The 18,917-nt window shown below is 46.9% G+C and overlaps 1 protein-coding gene across 1 annotated transcript; it reads right to left on the bottom strand.

The window, feature by feature from the left end:
* Positions 1-2,181: 2,181 nt before the first annotated feature.
* On the bottom strand, positions 2,182-17,397 carry LOC107293061. Its single transcript, XM_029285308.1, has 7 exons — positions 16,853-17,397; positions 16,587-16,635; positions 8,597-8,729; positions 6,186-7,927; positions 5,272-5,332; positions 4,260-4,319; positions 2,182-2,865 (listed from the first exon to the last, which is right to left on the bottom strand). The coding sequence occupies exons 1-7, from the start codon at positions 17,380-17,382 to the stop codon at positions 2,276-2,278; spliced, it is 3,165 nt and encodes a 1,054-aa protein (XP_029141141.1). The 5' UTR covers positions 17,383-17,397; the 3' UTR covers positions 2,182-2,275.
* Positions 17,398-18,917: the final 1,520 nt, after the last annotated feature.

An 18,917-nucleotide genomic window follows, 5' to 3' on the forward strand; every position in this document is an offset into this window, starting at 1 on the left:
ATCAAGGTTGACAAACACTGCGAGGATTAGGTTTATGAAAGGGGATGTTTTAAGATTAAATACATTTTTAACTATGGTAAAAAAAGAACGAAAAATTTTGGGAAATAAAATATGAGCTTATGGGAAATAGGGATTGTATAGGAAATGGGGATTTTAAGTAGTAGACTATCTTTTTACTTTATTCTTTTTCTTATTCTCATTCTTCTTTCTCTCTCTTTTTTTTAGTTTTATTTGTTCCTTAAGAACGGTAAAAGTATTCGGTTGGTTTACCTGAGAAAAAATAGATTTAAATATTTAAATAAAAATATTTAAATATTTAAATAAAAATATTCAAATATTTAAATAAAATATTTAAATATAATTAACTCTATACCATTTGCCCGAAATGGTACTGCAGTGTTTCTCAACCTTGACAATTTTAAGGCATGTGGACTTCAACTCCCAGAATTCCACAGCCAGAAATGCTGGCTGTGGAATTCTGGGAGTTGAAGTCCACATGCCTTAAAATTGTCAAGGTTGAGAAACACTAGATAGGGTGTCCTGCCTGAGCAGGGGGTTGGACTAGATGACCTCCAAGGTCCTTTCCAACTTTATTATTATTATTATTATTATTATTATTATTATTATTATTATTATTATTATTATTATTATTATTAATCACCGCACAGTCAGTCAAGACTGGATTTGGCATTTTTGTCTACCTATCGAGTCCTTACCAAGAACCTGGATAGGCAGATGTAGATATTTGATGGTACTATTATGATGATGATGATGATCATCGCACAGCCAGATGTTCAGACTGGATTTGGCATTTTGTCTACCTATCGAGTCCTTACCAAGGACCTGGGATAGGCAGACGTGGATGTTTGATGGTATTACAGATATCGTCGCAGGATGGAAGCAGTTCCTAGTAAGGCCGCCTTTTGCAATTGACTAATGGCAAATTTGTCAATGCCGATGGTATTCAAGTGGTGCTCCAGTTGTTTTGGGATTGCACCCAAGGCGCTTATTATTATTATTATTATTATTATTATTATTATTATTATTATTATTATATCCTAACCAGTAACATGTTTAGAACACTGTGGGAAACACAAATGTAAACAACTGTAAACATGGACAGATGATGAGACAACCAGAATGACTAGGTAGAAAAGGAATACTATATTGTTGTCATTATTATTTGTAGAACTATCAGAAAACTCTTCTACTTTATTATCATTTATCCAAACAATAAGAATTGTATTAACTTAAGGCTGGTAAAAGAGAACACTATGGGGAAAAGAGGAAATCGTGTCAAATTATCATATGGATTATACGTTGTAGAATTTATTTGTTTGTGAATGTTGGCTAAATCTAAACCCAGACAACGCACTGTCTACTGAATACTAAGGTGATTAGGTTAAAAATTAATAAAACATTTTTTTTAAAAAGAAGAATCAGGAGAATCAGCAGCAATCCAATATTGGAGGGGCTGCCACAAAGAAGAGGGTGTGTGTGTGTCCACTTATTCTCCAAAAGCACCAGAAGGCAGGACAAGAAACAACAGAAGGAAACTCACCAAGGAGAGAAGCAACCTAGAAGGAAGGAGAAACTTCCTAACAGTGAGGACAATTAATCGGTGGAACCACTGGCCACCAGAGGTTGTGGGCGCTCCATCATGGGAGGCTTTCAAGAAGGGACTGGACAGCCACTTGTCTGAAACGGCATAGGATCTCCTACTTGAGCATGGGGTTGGACTAGAAGACCTCCAAGGTCCCTTCCAACTCTGTGATTCTGTGTGTTCTATGACTTGAACTCCCAGCATTCCCTCGCTAGGAGAAAGCCAGATTGGTATACTAGTCAGGGGCATCCGACTAGGAACCGGGCAGGGGCTGTGAGTTCTAGTCCTTCCTTAGGCACTGTTAGAAGGAGGGATGTGGTTAAGAAAATGGATGGAGAACAGAGGCAGTTGCCTGATGCAGAGATAAATTTATTTCCAAGAACAGAATACACAGGCAGATAAATGGATGAGTGCCCCTCCCCTTGCTTGCTTGGGACCATCAGAGCGCCGCACAGCTAGTTCGGGCCCGCCCCGAGCGCTGCGCATCGGATCGTGCCCACCCCGTGACACAATCAATAAAGAAAACACCATAAGCCCTTTTAATGGCAGTGGCTTCGCTCTATTATTACAGGGTTTAGAATAGAATAGCAGAGGCAGGAGGGACTTTGTAGGTCACCAATCCAACTCTACCTCCTCTCTCTTAGAAGCGGCAATGCCTCCGTAAAAGGGACCCTATTTGGGTTTTTCCCGAGTAACACGGGCCTCTGGGTTCTTTTCGACAAGATCGTCGATCGTGTGAATCAGGTCCACCACATAAGCTTTTCCTTCGTTCTCTTCATCACATTTCAACGCCTCGAACTGATCGTGCCATTCAGTGAGATATTTCTTTGTCGTGACGTTTTGGACAGAGACGAAGTTTTCTAGAGTTTCGCCTCCCAGGGCCATCGTTCTATTGAACAGGACGATGAGGTTGCGGTGCGCTTTGCTCTGGAAAACATACTTGATGTACTTCCTGTACACCGTCTCGTCTGACTCGTGGCAAAATAAGCGAGCCACGTGGATAACGGCGAAGGGGCCTGGCTGACCACCCTTCATGACTTCCTTAAACCGAGCAAAATATGCTGACCAAGATGCAGGATCTGTTAAATCTGAAGCGGTATAGACGATGGGAACCTCTCTGCCCTTCCACAGGGTCTCTTCCCTTCGGGGTCTCCTCTGGGGTTCCATTTTGGAGACAAAACAATCATTTCTCATGATTGTTTTCCACCTGCTGCTTTCCCGATCTTCGGGATTTCCAACAAGGATAATTCTGAGCTCCACCTCTAGAATAGAGAAGGAGAGGGGAGAGAAGACAAAGGAATGATGGAGAAGAGAAGAAGAGGAATGATGGAGAAGGAGGGAGAGGAGAGGAATGATGGAGAAGTAGGGCAGGAGAGGAAAGGAATAATGGAGAAGGAGGAGAGGAATGATGGAGAAGAGAAGGACGAGAAGAGAGTGGAGGAGAAAGGAATGGAGAAGAGGAGAGGAGATGAAGGAATGATGGAGAGGAAAGGAATGATGGAGAAAAGGAAGAGGAGAAGAGAGTGGAGGAGAGAAAGGAATGGAGAAGAGATGAAGGAATGATGGAGAGGAAGGAGAGGAGAGGAATAATGGAGAAAGAGGAGTGTAATGATGGAGAAGAGAAGGAAGAGGAGAAGTGAAGGAGAGAAAGGAATGGTGGAGAAGAGAAGGAGAGGAGATGAAGGAATGATGGAGAGGAAGGAATGATGGAGAAGAGAAAAAGGAGAGAGGAGGGGAGGAGAGGAAGGAATGATGGACAGGAGAGGAATGATGGAGAAGAAGGAGAGGAGAGGAGGGGATGAGAGGGAAGCGAAGGGGAGGGGAAGTGTGGAGGTCATGTCCAGCCCCATGAGGTTATCGGTCATCTACTCTCAGTGTGTGTGTGTGGGGAAAGCCCAAGATCACAAGGGAAGCCAGACACGGTGCAACAGGACCACGCACACACGGCCCCCATCAGCCACATTTCAGGCCGTCGCTTGAGCGTGAGCGCCATCCTCCCACAACCTGGGCAATCCACCCACCCAAACTCTGTTTCGGATTCCAGACAGAATTGAACTATGCAGAAATGGACCCCAGCAGACTCCTGAGCCCTGTCAAAGTCATGTGATTGACAGCCAGGGCTCAGGGGCTCCCCCTCAGAGAGGAGGACACCAGCAAAGTATGGCATGGGAGTGGCCATCTTGACCTCTTTGACCTCCCCACTGTCGTGATTCCGACAGATGAAACTCTTCGAAATAACTTCGAGGTACTGCTTACCTTATTCGAGAAACAAAGTATCAGCAGTACACAATCAAAACCCAAAACTAAATTCCCCTCCCCTGGGTACAAAGTTGCAAAGCACAATTCCCTCCAATAAACTGTCATAAATCACATTCCCCAATTACCGGTAGTTTAAAGCGAGGGCTTTCTCCCCAGCTCTCCAGCCAGCCAAAACTCTATCAACTCTGGGCCCAATAACCTTGGGTTCCCAGGCTGAGTTATTATTGTTATGATTACCTGGACTCTCATCCACATTCCCCCCTCCCAGTATCAACTAACTCTAAAAGCAAAAGAGAAAAGATGGCTGCATTTCCATCTGTTGTCAAAGCAAGAACAGCCGATGTTAGCAGCGTTGACACCCACTTGGGGCCCTGTATTCCCAATCTGATAGTTTTACCGTCGTCCTCAGGCCATGGTGGAATGGGGATGCAACTTTCCTGCTCCTCTTCTCGGGGTCCTGGATGGGGAGGGGGGGGGAAAGAAACACAAAAATTCAGCATCTGCCCCACACTTGAGGGGAATCCGGACTCTACCTGCCAGCAGACCTGGATCCTCTGTGCGTTTAACTGGGAGCGATCGAGAATTTACAATTCTTAACTATTTACCATTTTTCCATACCCTTTCCCAACCACTACGAGGCGAGAAGTGATTCCGTGGCAAAAGGATTTGCCGGTGATGTCACTGTTGCCCAGGGGACACCCAGTTGGGGGCTCTTTTGGTGTCCCTATGAATTGCCCCACCAAAGTGGTACCCATTTATTTACTTGCGGTCGCTCGCTTTCGAACCGCTAGGTCGGCAGGAGCTAGAGCGTACGATGGGAGCTCAACCTGCCCTACGGCAGCAACGGGTCTCGAAAGCGAGTCTGCCAATTGTGCGTTCTAACCTCATGAGCCACCACACTCCTAGTATACACCTAGGTGAACGTCATTCCTTTTTTCCTTTTATGCATTCACAAAAATTTTCATCCTTGGTTTTGGGCATTTCTGCAGAGGTGTGGTGATTTCTTACCTATAACACAACTCCACCTCCTCTCTTGTTAGGTCTTTATCTTTTGAAGAGTTGATATCCTTCCAGCAGGACATTCCAGCCGTGAGTTTCATCCCACCAAGTTTTGGCAATGGCAACAATGTCACACCTGCCCTCGTGTACTAGCGCTTCACAGTCACCCTGTGTGTTCCTCAAACGTTGAGCCTTCGTGTTTAGGCTTCTGAGTCTTTTTCAATGGACGCCGTGTTTGCTTCCTGTGTCCTCTGTATTGCATCCGAGTTCCCCTTTCTTTCCACCAGGCCCTCCTTCAATTTTGGGGTTTCTGGCGATTGATGTTTGGGATTAAGTCCTAAACATCCTAAAGATTGCTCGTCCTCCCCCTTCAGTTTTTTTAAAGATCTTGGAATGGCCCAGAATCTTACCTGTTTTCCGATGACGGGGTCCTTCTACTTCCGCACGTCTCTCTCCTTGAAGATGAAACTCCTGCAGAGACAGACAAAAAAAATAGGCAGACCGCAAAAAGAATGGCGGAAACTCTTGAGTTACTTCGGCCGTCTCCCGGTTGGCCAATAGCCCTCACCCTGGTCTTCTCCTTCCTCTGCCTTCCCTTTCTTTCTCTCCCTTCTCTCTACTTCTCTCTTTTGCCTCTCCCTTCCCTCCATTCTGCCTCTCCCTTCCTCCCCCTTCTCTCCCTTCCCTCTCTCCCTTCTCTCCCCCTTCCCTCTTCCTCTCCCATCTCTCTCTCTCCTTTCCCTCTACTTCTCCCTTCTGCCTTCCCTTTCTTTTCTTCCTCTCCCCTCTCTACCTTCTGCCTCTCCCTTCCCTCTTCATTGTGCCTCTCCCTTCCTCCCCCTTCTGTCTCCCCCTTCCCTCTCCCTTCCCTTCCCTTCTGCCTCTGCCTTCCCTTTCTTTTCTTCCTCTCCCTTCAATCTACTTCTCCCTTCTGCCTCTCCCTTCCCTCTCCATTCTGCCTCTCCCTTCCTCCCCCTGTCTCTCCCTTCCCTCTCCCTCTCCCTTCTGTCTCTCCTTTCCCTCTTCCTCTCCCTTCTCTCCTTTCCCTCTCCTTCTGCCTCTGCCTTCCCTTTCTTTTCTTCCTCTTCCTTTTCTCTTTCCCTTCTCTCTACTTCTCCCTTCTGCCTCTCCCTTCCCTCTCCATCTCCCTCTGTCTTCCTTTCCCTTCTCTCTCCCTTCCCTCTCCTTCTCCCTTCTGCCTCTCCCTCTCTCCCTTCTCCTTTCCCTTCACTCTCCCTCTCAACTTCTTTTCCCTCTCCCTCTCCTCTCCCTTCCTTCTTTCCCCTTCATTTCCTTTCCCTCCCTCCCCAGTGACCTTTCTTACTTTCTCAGGAGGGCTGCTGGGAAGAGTCTTTGCGGGGGCAGTCGTATCACTGAATTTACTAAGGCCAAGCTTGCAACAGGCAGCATACTGGATCTGGTACTTAGTATTTGGAAGAAGGTCATTCAGCAGGAACGTCTCCCGGGTATCCTCTGTCCTCACGGTCTTCCAGTTTTCTTTCCCTGCAACCTTGTACTCTACCAGGTAGCTGGAGATGGCAGCCTTTCCATATTCAGCTGGCTGAAACTTCAGCCGAATGCTGTTGTGTCTCACTTCAGTAATCAGGAAAGGGAGAGGCTTTGAGGGCAACTCAAAGTTCTTGCTGACCAGCTTTCCGTCTTCATAAAGGTAAATGGAGGCTCCTGGGGTCTCCACATCTGGGAGTGAGGCCACGACAAAGCGGAACGTCTCATTTGATTGATTAGCACTGAAAAAGTCTTGGATGGATTTGGCCGCTTGGCGAGCCTTCTGGGTCCTCTCCTGGTCCTCAAACCAGGCCATGCCCTTCTTCATCCCAGGAGTGGACCTTGTGGACTTAGCTGATCCTGGCATGAATTGCTCCCAAAGCCAGTCCTGTAAGGTGAACAGAAACGGCTCCTCTTCGTGTAAAGAAGTGAAGATAAAGATGACCACGTATCCATTTGAGGAGTCCAGAACGATTTCCTCCAACATGTTCTGAGATGAGATGACGTCTATGTCTTCGAGAATCGTCAGATAAGATTTGACAAAGTTAATTTCTCTTTTCTTGGTGTCGAGAAATTCACGGAGTCTTCGGCCGTTGAAGGGCGACTGGTTGACGGACGTCAAGAGGTCCACCAGGGTCCCTTCCTCCTGTCCTCCTCCCCGGATGGAAGGCAACACTCTGGCCAGCTGTTTCTGGAAAGTCTGCCTGTGTTGCTTTAACAGATCCTTGAACTGCTGGATCTTCTCTTTGATCTCAGGGAAGCTCTCAGCAACGGGATTGTTGGCCAGATCGTTGCTTTGCATCTGGATCTCGTCCAGTTCCTCTAAGACCTTTTCAACATCAAAGATCAACGCTAGGCTGATCTCACGGACCATCTTAGCGGCTTTGGTGTCCAGTTTGGTCAGCGGGAATAGCCAAACCCGCACGGGCACGGCCTTCTCCCCACATTCCCCTAACATTTTCGGCAGAGTTGCGTAAACTTGCACGGCATCTTGGACGGTGACCGGATTCCTCTCCAGAGAAAAGTCTCCATGGAACTTGCAACTGAACTTCAGAATGTTCTCCGTCTCCTCCTTGTTCAGCTCGACCGCTGCTTTTCCTCCGACCGAGATCATCTTCTTGATGGTAGCCTGGAGTTTTCCTTTGATACTTTTGACTATCTCTGTGGAAGAAACTTCTCGGTCAAAGACGAAGAAGGCCTGGGCTCCGTAGAGGATGGCGGTGACCACGTGGGTGGCCATACCCTGCTCAAAGATGGCTGGGTGAGAAATATTCTGGATTCCAAGGTGGCTCATGGTGAGCTGCTCGTACCTGGTGGTGGCTTTGTACTGGACAGTGACTCTGGCCTGTTGCTTGGACTTCTTGGTGTCTTGAAGATACTTGGCCGAGCCTCCCACTTCAACCAGCCCCCCCAGGAAGCTGGCCTTGAGGTTTGCTGAGATGTCCAGGGCGGAGGCCTTGTCGTCAATGGCGTCGGACGCAAGGATTTCCGATTCGGTCTTGGGCTGAGGTTTGATGGTCAGGTCCTTCTGCAGAGAGCAGTGGTCCCAGAGGGTGATTCCTGCGTGGAACAGGAGAAGACAGGCAGATAAATCAGAAACTTGAGATGTCCAGAATATATGAAAGAAACCTCTCCTCCAGTCTGCTGGGACACGGGAAACCAAGAGTCGCCTCGTTTATTTTGTCCGGCCGTAAACAGGTGAACCTCCCGCCTGTTTTGGAAAACCCCAAAGCCTTTTAGCTGAGTAGAGAGGAACAGAAATTGCCACGCATCTACTGATTTCAAAAAAATATCTTCTTCCAACTCCCTGGAGAAACCATGTTTTTCATGAGGGGTTCAGAGGGGGGGGTCTTCTGCGAACAGACCTGCCCCCCCCCAGGAAAGGCACCAGCACCCCAACTTGGGAATTAAAACCCTTCAATTCACAACTCTGGGACGGGGAAACCACAGCTGCCTTTTATTTTAGCCATTTTTCAAACGGTTTTTAGTGACGTATTGAGTCACTAAAGATGGTGAGACATTGGAGAAAATGCAGAGAAGAGCAACTGAAACGATTAAAAGCCTGGAGACTAAAACATATGAAGAACGGTTCAGGATTTGGGTTTTGGCCCGTCTAGAGAAAAGAAGGACTGGGGTGGGGGGAACATGATAGCTGTTAGTATTTGAGGGGCTGCCACAAAGAAGAGGAGGGGGTCAACTTATTCAGGGCTTTTCAACCAGTGGTCCTACCTGGGATCAGGGCATCCTTGCGGCAGTCGTACAGCATCCCCAGCTGGAAGGGGCGGCCGAGCGCTGGAATCTCCATGACGTCCTCGGCCAGGGCCATGCTGGGCTCCTGCGTGTCGCTGGCGCTTCCGGTGCCCTGCGAGAGAGAAGAACCATCGGGAGGAGGCAGAGACTGACCGATGCCTCTGGGGCAGAGTGCTGGGGGACAGGGCACAACCGTTCCTGAACCCCCCTTCACTAGGTGTGTGTCTCCCTCTCCCGTATCAGATAACTATTACACAAGAAAGGGCCATTGGCTCCACCGCTCCAAAGGACACCCCCCCCCCTATAGATTCAGCCTCGGAATAAAGAGACATTTCCTGACAGTGAGAACAATCAACCGATGGAACGGAAGTTGCCTTCAGATGTTGTGGGAGCTTCCCTCTCTGGAGGCTTTCCAGAAGAGACTGGGCTGCCCTCTGTCCGAAATGGTGTAGGGTCTCCTGCTTGGGACTAGATGACCTCCAAGGTCTCTTCCAATTCTATTCTATTCTATTCTATTCTATTCTATTCTATTCTATTCTATTCTATTCTATTCTATTCTATTCTATTCTATTCTATGCTGTTCTATTATTCTATTCTAATTCCATTCCATATTTTCTATTCTATTCTATTCTATTCTATTCTATTCTATTCTATTCTATTCTATTCTATTCTATTCTATTCTATGTTCTATTCTATGCTGTTCTATTCTATTCTATTCTATTCTATTCTATTCTATTCTATTCTATTCTATATTCTCTTCTCTTCTCTTCTATTCTTATTCTATTCTATATTCTCTTCTGTTCTTATTTCTTATTCTATTCTATTCTATTCTATTCTATTCTATTCTATACTGTTCTATTCTATGCTGTTCTATTCTGTTCTTATTCTACATTCCTCTATTCCATTCTATTCCATTCCGTTCTGTTCCATTTTGTATTCTATTCTATTCTATTATTCTATTCTATTCTATTCTATTCCCTATTCTGTTCTGTTCTATTTTCTCTTCTCTTCTGTATTCTATTCTATTCTATTCTATTCTATTCTATTCTATTCTATTCTATTCTATTCTATTCCCTATTCTATTCTATTCTATTCTATTCTATTCTATTCTATGCTGTTCTATTCTATTCTATGCTGTTCTATTCTATTCTTATTCTACATTCCTCTATTCCATTCTATTCCATTCCGTTCTGTTCCATTTTGTATTCTATTCTATTCTATTCTATTCTATTATTCTATTCTATTCTATTCTATTCTATTCTATTCTATTCTATTCTATTCTATTCTATTCTATTCTATTCCCTGTTCTGTTCTGTTCTGTTCTGTTCTATTTTCTCTTCTATTCTGTATTCTGTATTCTATTCTATTCTATTCTATTCCCTATTCTATTCTATTCTATTCTATGCTGTTCTATTCTATTCTATGCTGTTCTATTCTATTCTATGCTGTTCTGTTCTATTCTTATTCTACATTCCTCTATTCCATTCCGTTCCGTTCCGTTCTGTTCCATTTTCTATTCTATTCTATTCTATTCTATTCTATTCTATTCTATTCTATTCTCTATTATTTTCTAATTTTCTATTCTATATTCTTTTCTATTTTCTATTATTTTCTATTCTATGTTCTATTCAATTCTCTATTCCATTTTTCCTCTCCTCTCCCATCCCCTCTCCCAGACCCCCAAATGCTGCAGGCCGCCTCCATTGCTGCCACAATTTTTGTGGGACAAACAGGGTGAATTGGGACACCCAAAAGGCATACAGTGGGCAGGGCCACCCTTCACCCACTGTCAGTGGACAAGTTTCCTGCTGGGAAGAGTTGCCCGTCATGGGTTGGGTGAGCAAGGGCCCTCTGCACGGAACTGGGGGCGGGGGGGGGCAGAGGCACCTGTGTAGTGGGATAAGAGAAGAACAGAGTTGGAAGGGACCTTGGAGGTCTTCTAGTCCAGCCCCCTGCTCAAGCAGGAAAGCTATCCCATTTCAGACCAGTCCTCAAACAGGAAGGAGCTTCAGAAACAGTGAGGAAGCCGAGGGAAAATTCGCTTTAAATTATTTACGGCCTTGGCAACTTTCAGCTGTGTGGACTTCGACTTCCTGGCTGAGGAATGCTGGGAGTTGAAGTCCAGAGGCAGCTTCAGGTTGCCCAGGCTGAGAAACCCTGGAGGGTTACCCAAATAAGGAAGGAAACTTTCCAGAAGAAACAATGGACAAAAGGCCAAGTTCAGAGAAGGGGGAGAATCCGAGACGGCAAATCCTTCAAGATTCCCAGCCTTCAAAGACGTTGAGATCCAGAGGGAGAAAAAAGGGAAGATTTCATTGCAACCAAAATCCCTTTTGACTCAGCAGGAGACATTCCTGTTTCTTGGCCGCAAGAGGACTGATTCGTTCTGGGCCTCAACTGGGGGGGACTCCAGGTCCCCACAGTGGCGGAGGTTGGTCAGAGCTGTCCAGGCTGTGGACAATGGGCTCTGTTTTCTCCCTGAGCAGGAAGTAGCCAGTTTTGACACCCGTCGCAAATTTGCAGGCTGTTTCTTCTGCGCCGCAAAAAAAACGACAGGAGGCCTGAACTCAAGAAGGAAGTCCTACCTGGAGAGCTTCCAACCTCTCCGAACTTAGCCAAGCTCGGGAGAGGCTTTGGGGGGGAAGGCCGGGCGCCTGATCCCAAGCAGACCAGGCACAAAAGGGATTCCCAGCCCTGGAGGTTCCCAGCCCTGCTTTTGTGACTTCTGGATTAAAACTGGTCCCTGCAAAAGAAGGAGAGAGAGAAATCCGAGAGCATCGGAATTCATCTGTTTACAAGAAGGCCCCACCTGGAATTCCTGGGGGCAGGATCAAAATCCGGGGGGGGGGCTTGGTGGGGGGGGAGGTGAGGTTTGCCACCACAGGAGCTCTTCAACTCCCCCCTCCCACTGGGGGCTGAGAGACTTGACCACACAAGACTGGCCTTCTCCCTCTCTCCCACTGACTCTCTCTCTCTATATGCTCCTCCCTCCCACAAACCAGGGTCTCTCTGGTCCTCTCTCCCACACACCTGGGACCCCTTACCTTCACCTCCCTCTTCAGCTGCTGCCTAAGAGGCTGAATCCAGGCTGGGCTAGGACCTGGTTGTCTCTAATTTCCACTTTCGCTTTCACTCAAGAGAAAATGCACAGGGTTGGAAGGCAGCTCAGGTGTTCTGGCTGACCGCTTCTCCATCTTCATAAACGGGGAGGGAGGGAGGCTGCTAGTGGAAAGACACACACACACACACACACACACACACACACACACAGATTCAGGGAGGCCAACACCCCACAGATTCACAGCCTCCAGCGTGGCGTTTCTCAAGCTTGGCTTCCCAGCATGCCCCAGCCAGTGTGTTGAGAAGCACTGATCTGTCTCACTCCATGCATCCATGCGTACTCTCCCACCCCATCCCTCCATCCATCTGCCCTTCCATCTGTCCGTCTGTCCATCCATGCAAAGGAGTTTCTCATTGTTTGCATCTTGCAGATGGGTAGACTGCGACTCCCCGAATCCTTCAGCCGGCATGTTGGGAAGCTCTGATCTCTTTCTCTCCATCGCTCCCTTTCTCCCCTCCCGCCTTCCATCCCTCCATGTTTCCAATCCCTCCATCTTTCCAATCCACCCACCCACCCATCCATCTTTCCAATGCATCATCCATCTTTCCAATCCATCCATCATCCATCCCTTTCCAACCCATCATCCATCTATCCATCCATCCATCTTTCCAATCCATCCATTCATCATCCATCCATTCATCCCTCCATCTTTCCAATCCATCATCCATCCATCCATCCATCCATCCTTCCAATCCATACATCATCCACCCATCATTCATCCATGCATCCATCTTTCCAATCCATCCATCATCCAGCCATTCATCCATCATCCACCCATCCATCCCTTTCCAATCCATCCATCCATCTTTCCAGTCCGTCCACCCATTCATTCATCCATGCATCCATTTTTCCAATCCATTCATCCATCATCCATCATCCAGCCATCCATCCCTTTCCAATCCATCCATCCATCCAATCCATCCATCCATCTTTCCAGTCCGTCCGTCCATCCATCCATCCATCCATCCATCTTTCCAATCCATCCATCCACCTTTCCAATCCATCCATCCATCCATTCATCCATCTTTCCAATCAATCCATCCATCCATCTTTCCAATCCATCCACCCAGCCAGCCAGCCGTTTCTCATCCTTGGCAACTTGCAAGTGGCTGGACTTCAATTCCCAGAATTCTCCAGCCAGTGTGTTGAGAAGCTCTGATTTCTTTTTCTCCCTCCCTCCCTCCCTTCCTCCCTCCCTCCCTCCCATCTATCCATCCCTCCATTTTTCCAATCCACCCATCCGTGCTTTTTTTAATAATATTTTATTAATTTTCCAATTTTACATTTGAATATTTAAAAAGCAACGTGGTGACTGGGTTACCATAGTTCAATATCAAAATCTTAGTGCAAATCTCAGGTTACAACATCAAATATTTCTTCTCTTTTTCCCTTAACATTTACTGTCTCATATTCAGGTTAGTAACATTTCTAATATTCCAATTTAACCTTTGATATTTATCATTTTCAGACTTTGGGTAACCAAAATTTCCCTTCTTTCATTTTATAACAAACTATAATATCCAAAATACATATTTTATCTATTTGAATATTGTTATATTTCCTAAGAGTTATCTATTTCCCATCATATTAAATCATCTACTTAATAACACAATATCCCCTTTAATAAATCAAAACCATTATATATATATATATTGCCTGGGTTAATCAATAAATCAAACATATTCATATTTCATTTTATCCATCCGTTTCTCATCCTTGGCAACTTGCAAGTGGCTGGACTTCAACTCCCAGAATTCCCCAGCCAGCACATTGAGTAGCTTTGATCTCTTTTTCTCCCTCCGATTCTCCATCTTTCCCATCCATCCAGCCTTCCTTTCTTCCCACCTTTTTTCTTCTCTGTCTTCTGCCTGCTGTTTAATTTACCTCAGGATCTTCCTATGTTCCACACTGTCTTGTCTGTTCATGCACGAGGCGATCTGCGCTGTGATTGGTTGCCTTAATTATAAAGGGGGCGTTTCCCTCCCCCCCCCCGCCTTTTTTCTTCTCTGTGTTCTTCCTGCTGTTTAATTTACCTCAGGATCTTCCTGTGTTCCCCACTGTCTTGTGTTTTCTCCTTTCTGGATGATGACAAAGACTCTTGTAAGTTTGAACATTAAATATTATTTATATATACACATGTAAAAGACAACAGGTTTGTGTTAGTCTCTCCGACTTCACCTGGACTGCTGCTGTGCAATTTTACCTCAGGGTGTTCCTGTGCTCCTGACTATTTTGTGTTTTTTTTCTTTCTGGATGATGGCAAAAGTAAGTTTGAATGTTAAACGTATTTATGTACATATACTAAAGGCTAGCTGTTTCTCATCCTTGGGAACTTGAAAATGGGTGGACTTCAACTCCCAGCATGCCCCAGCCAGCATGTCGAGAAGCTCTGATCTCTTTCTCTCTCTCCCTCCATTCATCCATCCATCCGTTTCTCATTGATGGCCATTTGAAAATGGGTGGACTTCAACTCCCAGCATGCCCCAGCCAGCATGTTGAGAAGCTCTGATCTCTTTCTCTCCCTCCCTCCCTCCCTCCTTCCAGCTGTTTTTCATTCTTGGCCCCTTGAAAATGGGTGGACTTCAACTCCCAGCATGCCCCAGCCAGAATGTTGAGAAGCTCTGATCTCCCTCCCTCCCTCCCATTCATTCATTCATCCATCCATCCACCCACCCACCGACCGACCCACCCATTCTTCCATCCATCTCTCCAATCCATCCATCAACCCACCCACCCATCCAGCTGTTTCTCATTCTTGGCAACTTGCAAGTGGGTGGACTTCAACTCGCAGAATTCTCCAGCCATAACTGTTAAATATATTTATATACATATATAAAAGACTACAGGTAGTCCTCGACTTTCTAACAGTTCTCTTAGTGACTGAAGTTATAAGGACACTGAAAAAAGTGACTGATGACCATTTTTCACAGTTAGGAGCTTTGTAGCAATGCAAGAAGGAAAGAGAAATGAAAAGCATTGGAATCAACCTTCTTACAACAAGGAAGAAGGGCCCACGTGGAATTCCTTGGGGCAAGATCAAAATCGGGGGGGGCTCAGGAGGGGGGGGTGAGGTTTGCCACCAAAAGCTCTGCAACACCACCACCCCCGCTCTCCCACTGCGGGCCGAGGGGCTTGACCGCACAAGACTTTTCTCCCCCTTTACCCTCCAGAGAAGGCAGGCCTTCTCCCTCCCTCCCACTGTATATCTCTTTCCCTTCTTCCATCCATCTATCCATCCCCATACTTCCTCCCTCCCTCCCTTCCCGTCTCCTTCCTTTCTTCCATCCCTCCCTCCCCACACCTCCTTCCTCCCTCCCTTCCCCATTTATCTCCCTCCCTTTTTTCCTTCCTCCCTCCCTCCCACCATCTTTCCCTTTTTCCATCCATCCATCCATCCCCCATACTTCCTTTCTCTCTCCCTCCCCGTCTCCTTCCTTTCTTCCATCCCTCCCTCCCCATCCCTCCTTCCTTCCACATATATCTCTTCCCTCCCTCCCTCATTCCCTTCTTCCATCCATCCATCCCCCATACTTCCTCCCTCCCTCCCCTATGTCTCCTTCCTTTCTTCCATCCCTCCCTCCCATCTCCTTTCTTCCTTCATTCCACCCTTCCCCATATATCTCCCTTCCTCCCTCCCTTCCACCATATATATCTTTCCCTTCTTCCATCCATCTATCCATCTAACAGCTTCTGGAGGCAGGTCGTTCCACTGATTAATTGTTCTAACTGTCAGGAAGTTTCTCCTTAGTTTCAGGTTGCTTCTCTCTTTGGTTAGTTTCCATCCGTTGCTTTTTGTCCTGCCTTCAGGTGCTTTGGAGAAGAGGTTGACAAATCCGAACGTCCTGCTGCAAATTTGGCTGGTGGACATGTGTCCTTCTTCCTCTTGCTTGACCAGGAGACCAGAAGCAAGTCTGTGAAGAGAAGCATCTGGAGTGGAGCTGACGGACACTAAGAGATGGGAAGGACCCAACAGGAGCCTGATTTCCACAGACCCCCTTCTCGGACCCTGTGTGAAAAGCTACGGGGGATACCCTGCGTTCTGTCCCGACCTTCGAGTATAATCTGACATGAATTCTATGTCCCCCTCCTCCAGGACAATTGGACAACATCCCCCTTCCCCTCTGCCTTTGGATCACATTGCAGACAGAACTGGTTAGGCTGAGATTAGTCCTCCTGATACACACACACACACACACACACACACACACAAGACACTGACACTTTTGTAAGGAAAGAGGAGATTTAATAAGAAGGTCTCTGATTGAAACAGTCATGACTGCCCTAGTGAGTCCAGGTGTTGCCTCTGGAAGGTGGTGTAGAGCAGCGCCCCCCAACCTTTTGGACACCAGGGACCAGTTCCGTGGAAGGCGTTTTTTCCATGGAGCAGGGGGCCCTGGTTTTACATGCTGCTTGGATCCCACCCATGCAGGAATGGGGCTTTGGCCATTTGCGCAGCCCAGTTCCTGGTGGACCATCAATCGGTATCAGTCCACAGCCCACGAGTTGGGGAACCCTGATGTAGAGGAGTCCAGACGCAGCCTTGCAGAAAATATGTGGCAGCTGTTAGGAAAACACAAGTTCACTCCAGGAAAACAGGAAGGGGTGAGAAAGAAGCTCAAGGCTGCCCTGGCTTGATGCTCTTTGGTGCCAGAAGAAGTGAAGGGGAGATGCTCTCCAGATTCTCCTGCGATAATCTCTCCCAGTAAAGTTGAGCTCTAACATTTCTTGTGTTGTTGGCTTCCCGGCCTGGTCTACCTCGAAGGACAGACAGGTGGGAAGCCCCAAAGAGCTGGTCCTCCCTAAGGGACATGGGTCCAGGATGGGAGAGAATTAGGCTGTGGGACCTACTGATACTAGGAAGGGTGGGCAGGATCTTCCCGTGCCCTTGAAGAAAGTCCTGTCATCCAAGGGGAGGAAGCGGGTTCTCGAGAGAAGGAATTGGCTGAGTGGAACTCAGCCGCGAATCTCTGGCTTGGGGTCTTCAGAGGTCACATGGCAAGGGCTGGATTAGAACACAGAACGGAAGGGCTGTGGCCTTTGGCAGAGTTGCCACCTTGGGAGCCGAGGCTCAATTAAAGAGACTTTCTAGCCTCTGTTGGAAAGGGAAAAAAAACCAGAACTTGTGTCTTTTGTTGAACTTCATCATCTCTTCCGTGTAACAAGGAGCATCTCCGTTCGTTTCCACCAGACGATCAATCATGGTCATCAGTTCGGTCACCTGAGCCTCTCGTTCCGCGCCTTTGGCCCAGTTGTTGAAAGCCAGGAACCGGTTGCCACATTCAGCAGCATATTCCTTCAGGTTTTTATTACATACAGCTATGAAATTTTTAAGAGATGTACCTTCCAGATCCTCTTTGTGAGTGAACAAAAGGATGATGTAATTTTTGGCTTTAAGGCCAAAAATCTCTTTGATCAGCTGAGCCGCCCCCTGCTCCTCCTGGCTGAAACAACCAGGACGTATCACATGCAGAATGACGTGGGGACCCGGGGAGCAAAACTTCACGCAGTTTCTCACTTCTGCAGCAATATCCTTCTGTGGATGACTGGTATTGAAAAAGCCAGGGGTATCAACAACCACAACCTTCCTTCCGTTCAGCTGTGTGTCCTCCTTTTGACATGCTTTTGTTATTGATATATGTGACATCCTACTTTTAAAGACTTTGCTTCCCAGAATTGTGTTTCCTGTTGCACTTTTCCCATTTCCGGTTTTGCCCACAAGGACGATCCTCCGTTCGGGCCCTACAACAAAAGGCGAGAGGAGAGAAGAAGGGGACTGGTCAGCAGTGTACGACCGTCATAGCCTGCCCCCCCACCCAGAACAGTAGCTTCCGCCCCACCTGAACCCCAGGACCCAAGACTTTACCTTGGATGCTTACAGTCATATGCAGACCAGTCGCACAGCACGTAACCTGAGATTTCTGCATGAAAAGCAAAACAGAATCAGCCAACGGAGAGGCTGCCTTGCTCAGAGGTTGCCAGGAACTCTCTTCCCCCAGAAGTCAAACAAGAGTTGGAGGGGGATTAAAAAAGGACCACCCCCTCCTCAGTGCTCTTGAGGCTGATCTTGCCCTCCAGCAACCTTGCCGGACTCAAGCAGCTCTGACTCTTCTCCACCCCCAACGTAGCTGACTTGGATCAGACCTGCCCACCCTCCAGCAGGTTCCCCGAGTGGTCTTCCCACTCAGCCCTGTTCCTGTTTATGACATCCCACAGGATGGACCTCACACTTGTAGTAGCTCCCTCCATCCTCCAAAACGGTCCTCAGCCACCGGCACTGTCTTCATCAGGTCAGAGACCAGTCTCTTCCGCTCGGCTCCCGTGGCCTCGTGCATCGTGTCTGACTCACTTTGCAAACCTTACTCACCACCAGACAACAAAAACTAGGCAAGGGGGAAGGGGATGATTGGAATTGATGGGTGGCTGGGAGGGTATTCTGATCCTGAGTTAAAACGCCTTTGTAAATCAGATCAGATAACAAAAACATATTTAATCAGAAAGATTACTTGCATTCATGACGGTTGCCTCTGATAATACATCTCTGTTCAACCCTATAGGTGAAAGAATGAAGCTCTCTCCATACCATCTTTATAGCGGAACAGGGTCATCGGGTGACATCTGATGGCCCATGCTCCTCTTTAGACAAAGACATTCCAATCTGGCTTGTGTCCAGGAAGTCTCCCAATGCCCTTTAGAAACTCCTCCCACTGACCCATTAACATGGGATGACTGACTAGCTAAACTACATTTCCCATAACCCATCTCTTAAGGAAACAGCACTTAACTCAATAAATGCCAGATATTCTAACATACAGATACATGCTCTCTAGTTAGGGTTACATAGAGTTATATGATCCAGAACCGAGGGGAATGAGGAATTTATGTGCACAGACTGTGGACTGAGAAAGTTTCCAGCACCTCAACCTGTTTCCCAAAACAATGATTGAACTGGATTGGTGGACAACCGACAATGGGTGGCCCGGGGAGGAAAGGGGGGATTATTGCTGTGCTGCTTTTAATGGCAAAACCTGAAAATTAGCTTTGCTTCTACTGTTCCTATATAGATCTATCAGGAAACTTAAACTCTTGGTAAAAGACTGTCCCTGGAGTTTCTTTACTGCATATGCCAAAAATCTTCAAAATCTCCAGTGACGAGCACCCAAAACTGGTATCAGCCTATTC

Source organism: Protobothrops mucrosquamatus, unplaced genomic scaffold, assembly GCF_001527695.2.
Source record: "Protobothrops mucrosquamatus isolate PMUCROS unplaced genomic scaffold, P.Mucros_1.0 scaffold1492, whole genome shotgun sequence".
Lineage (NCBI taxonomy): Eukaryota > Metazoa > Chordata > Lepidosauria > Squamata > Viperidae > Protobothrops > Protobothrops mucrosquamatus.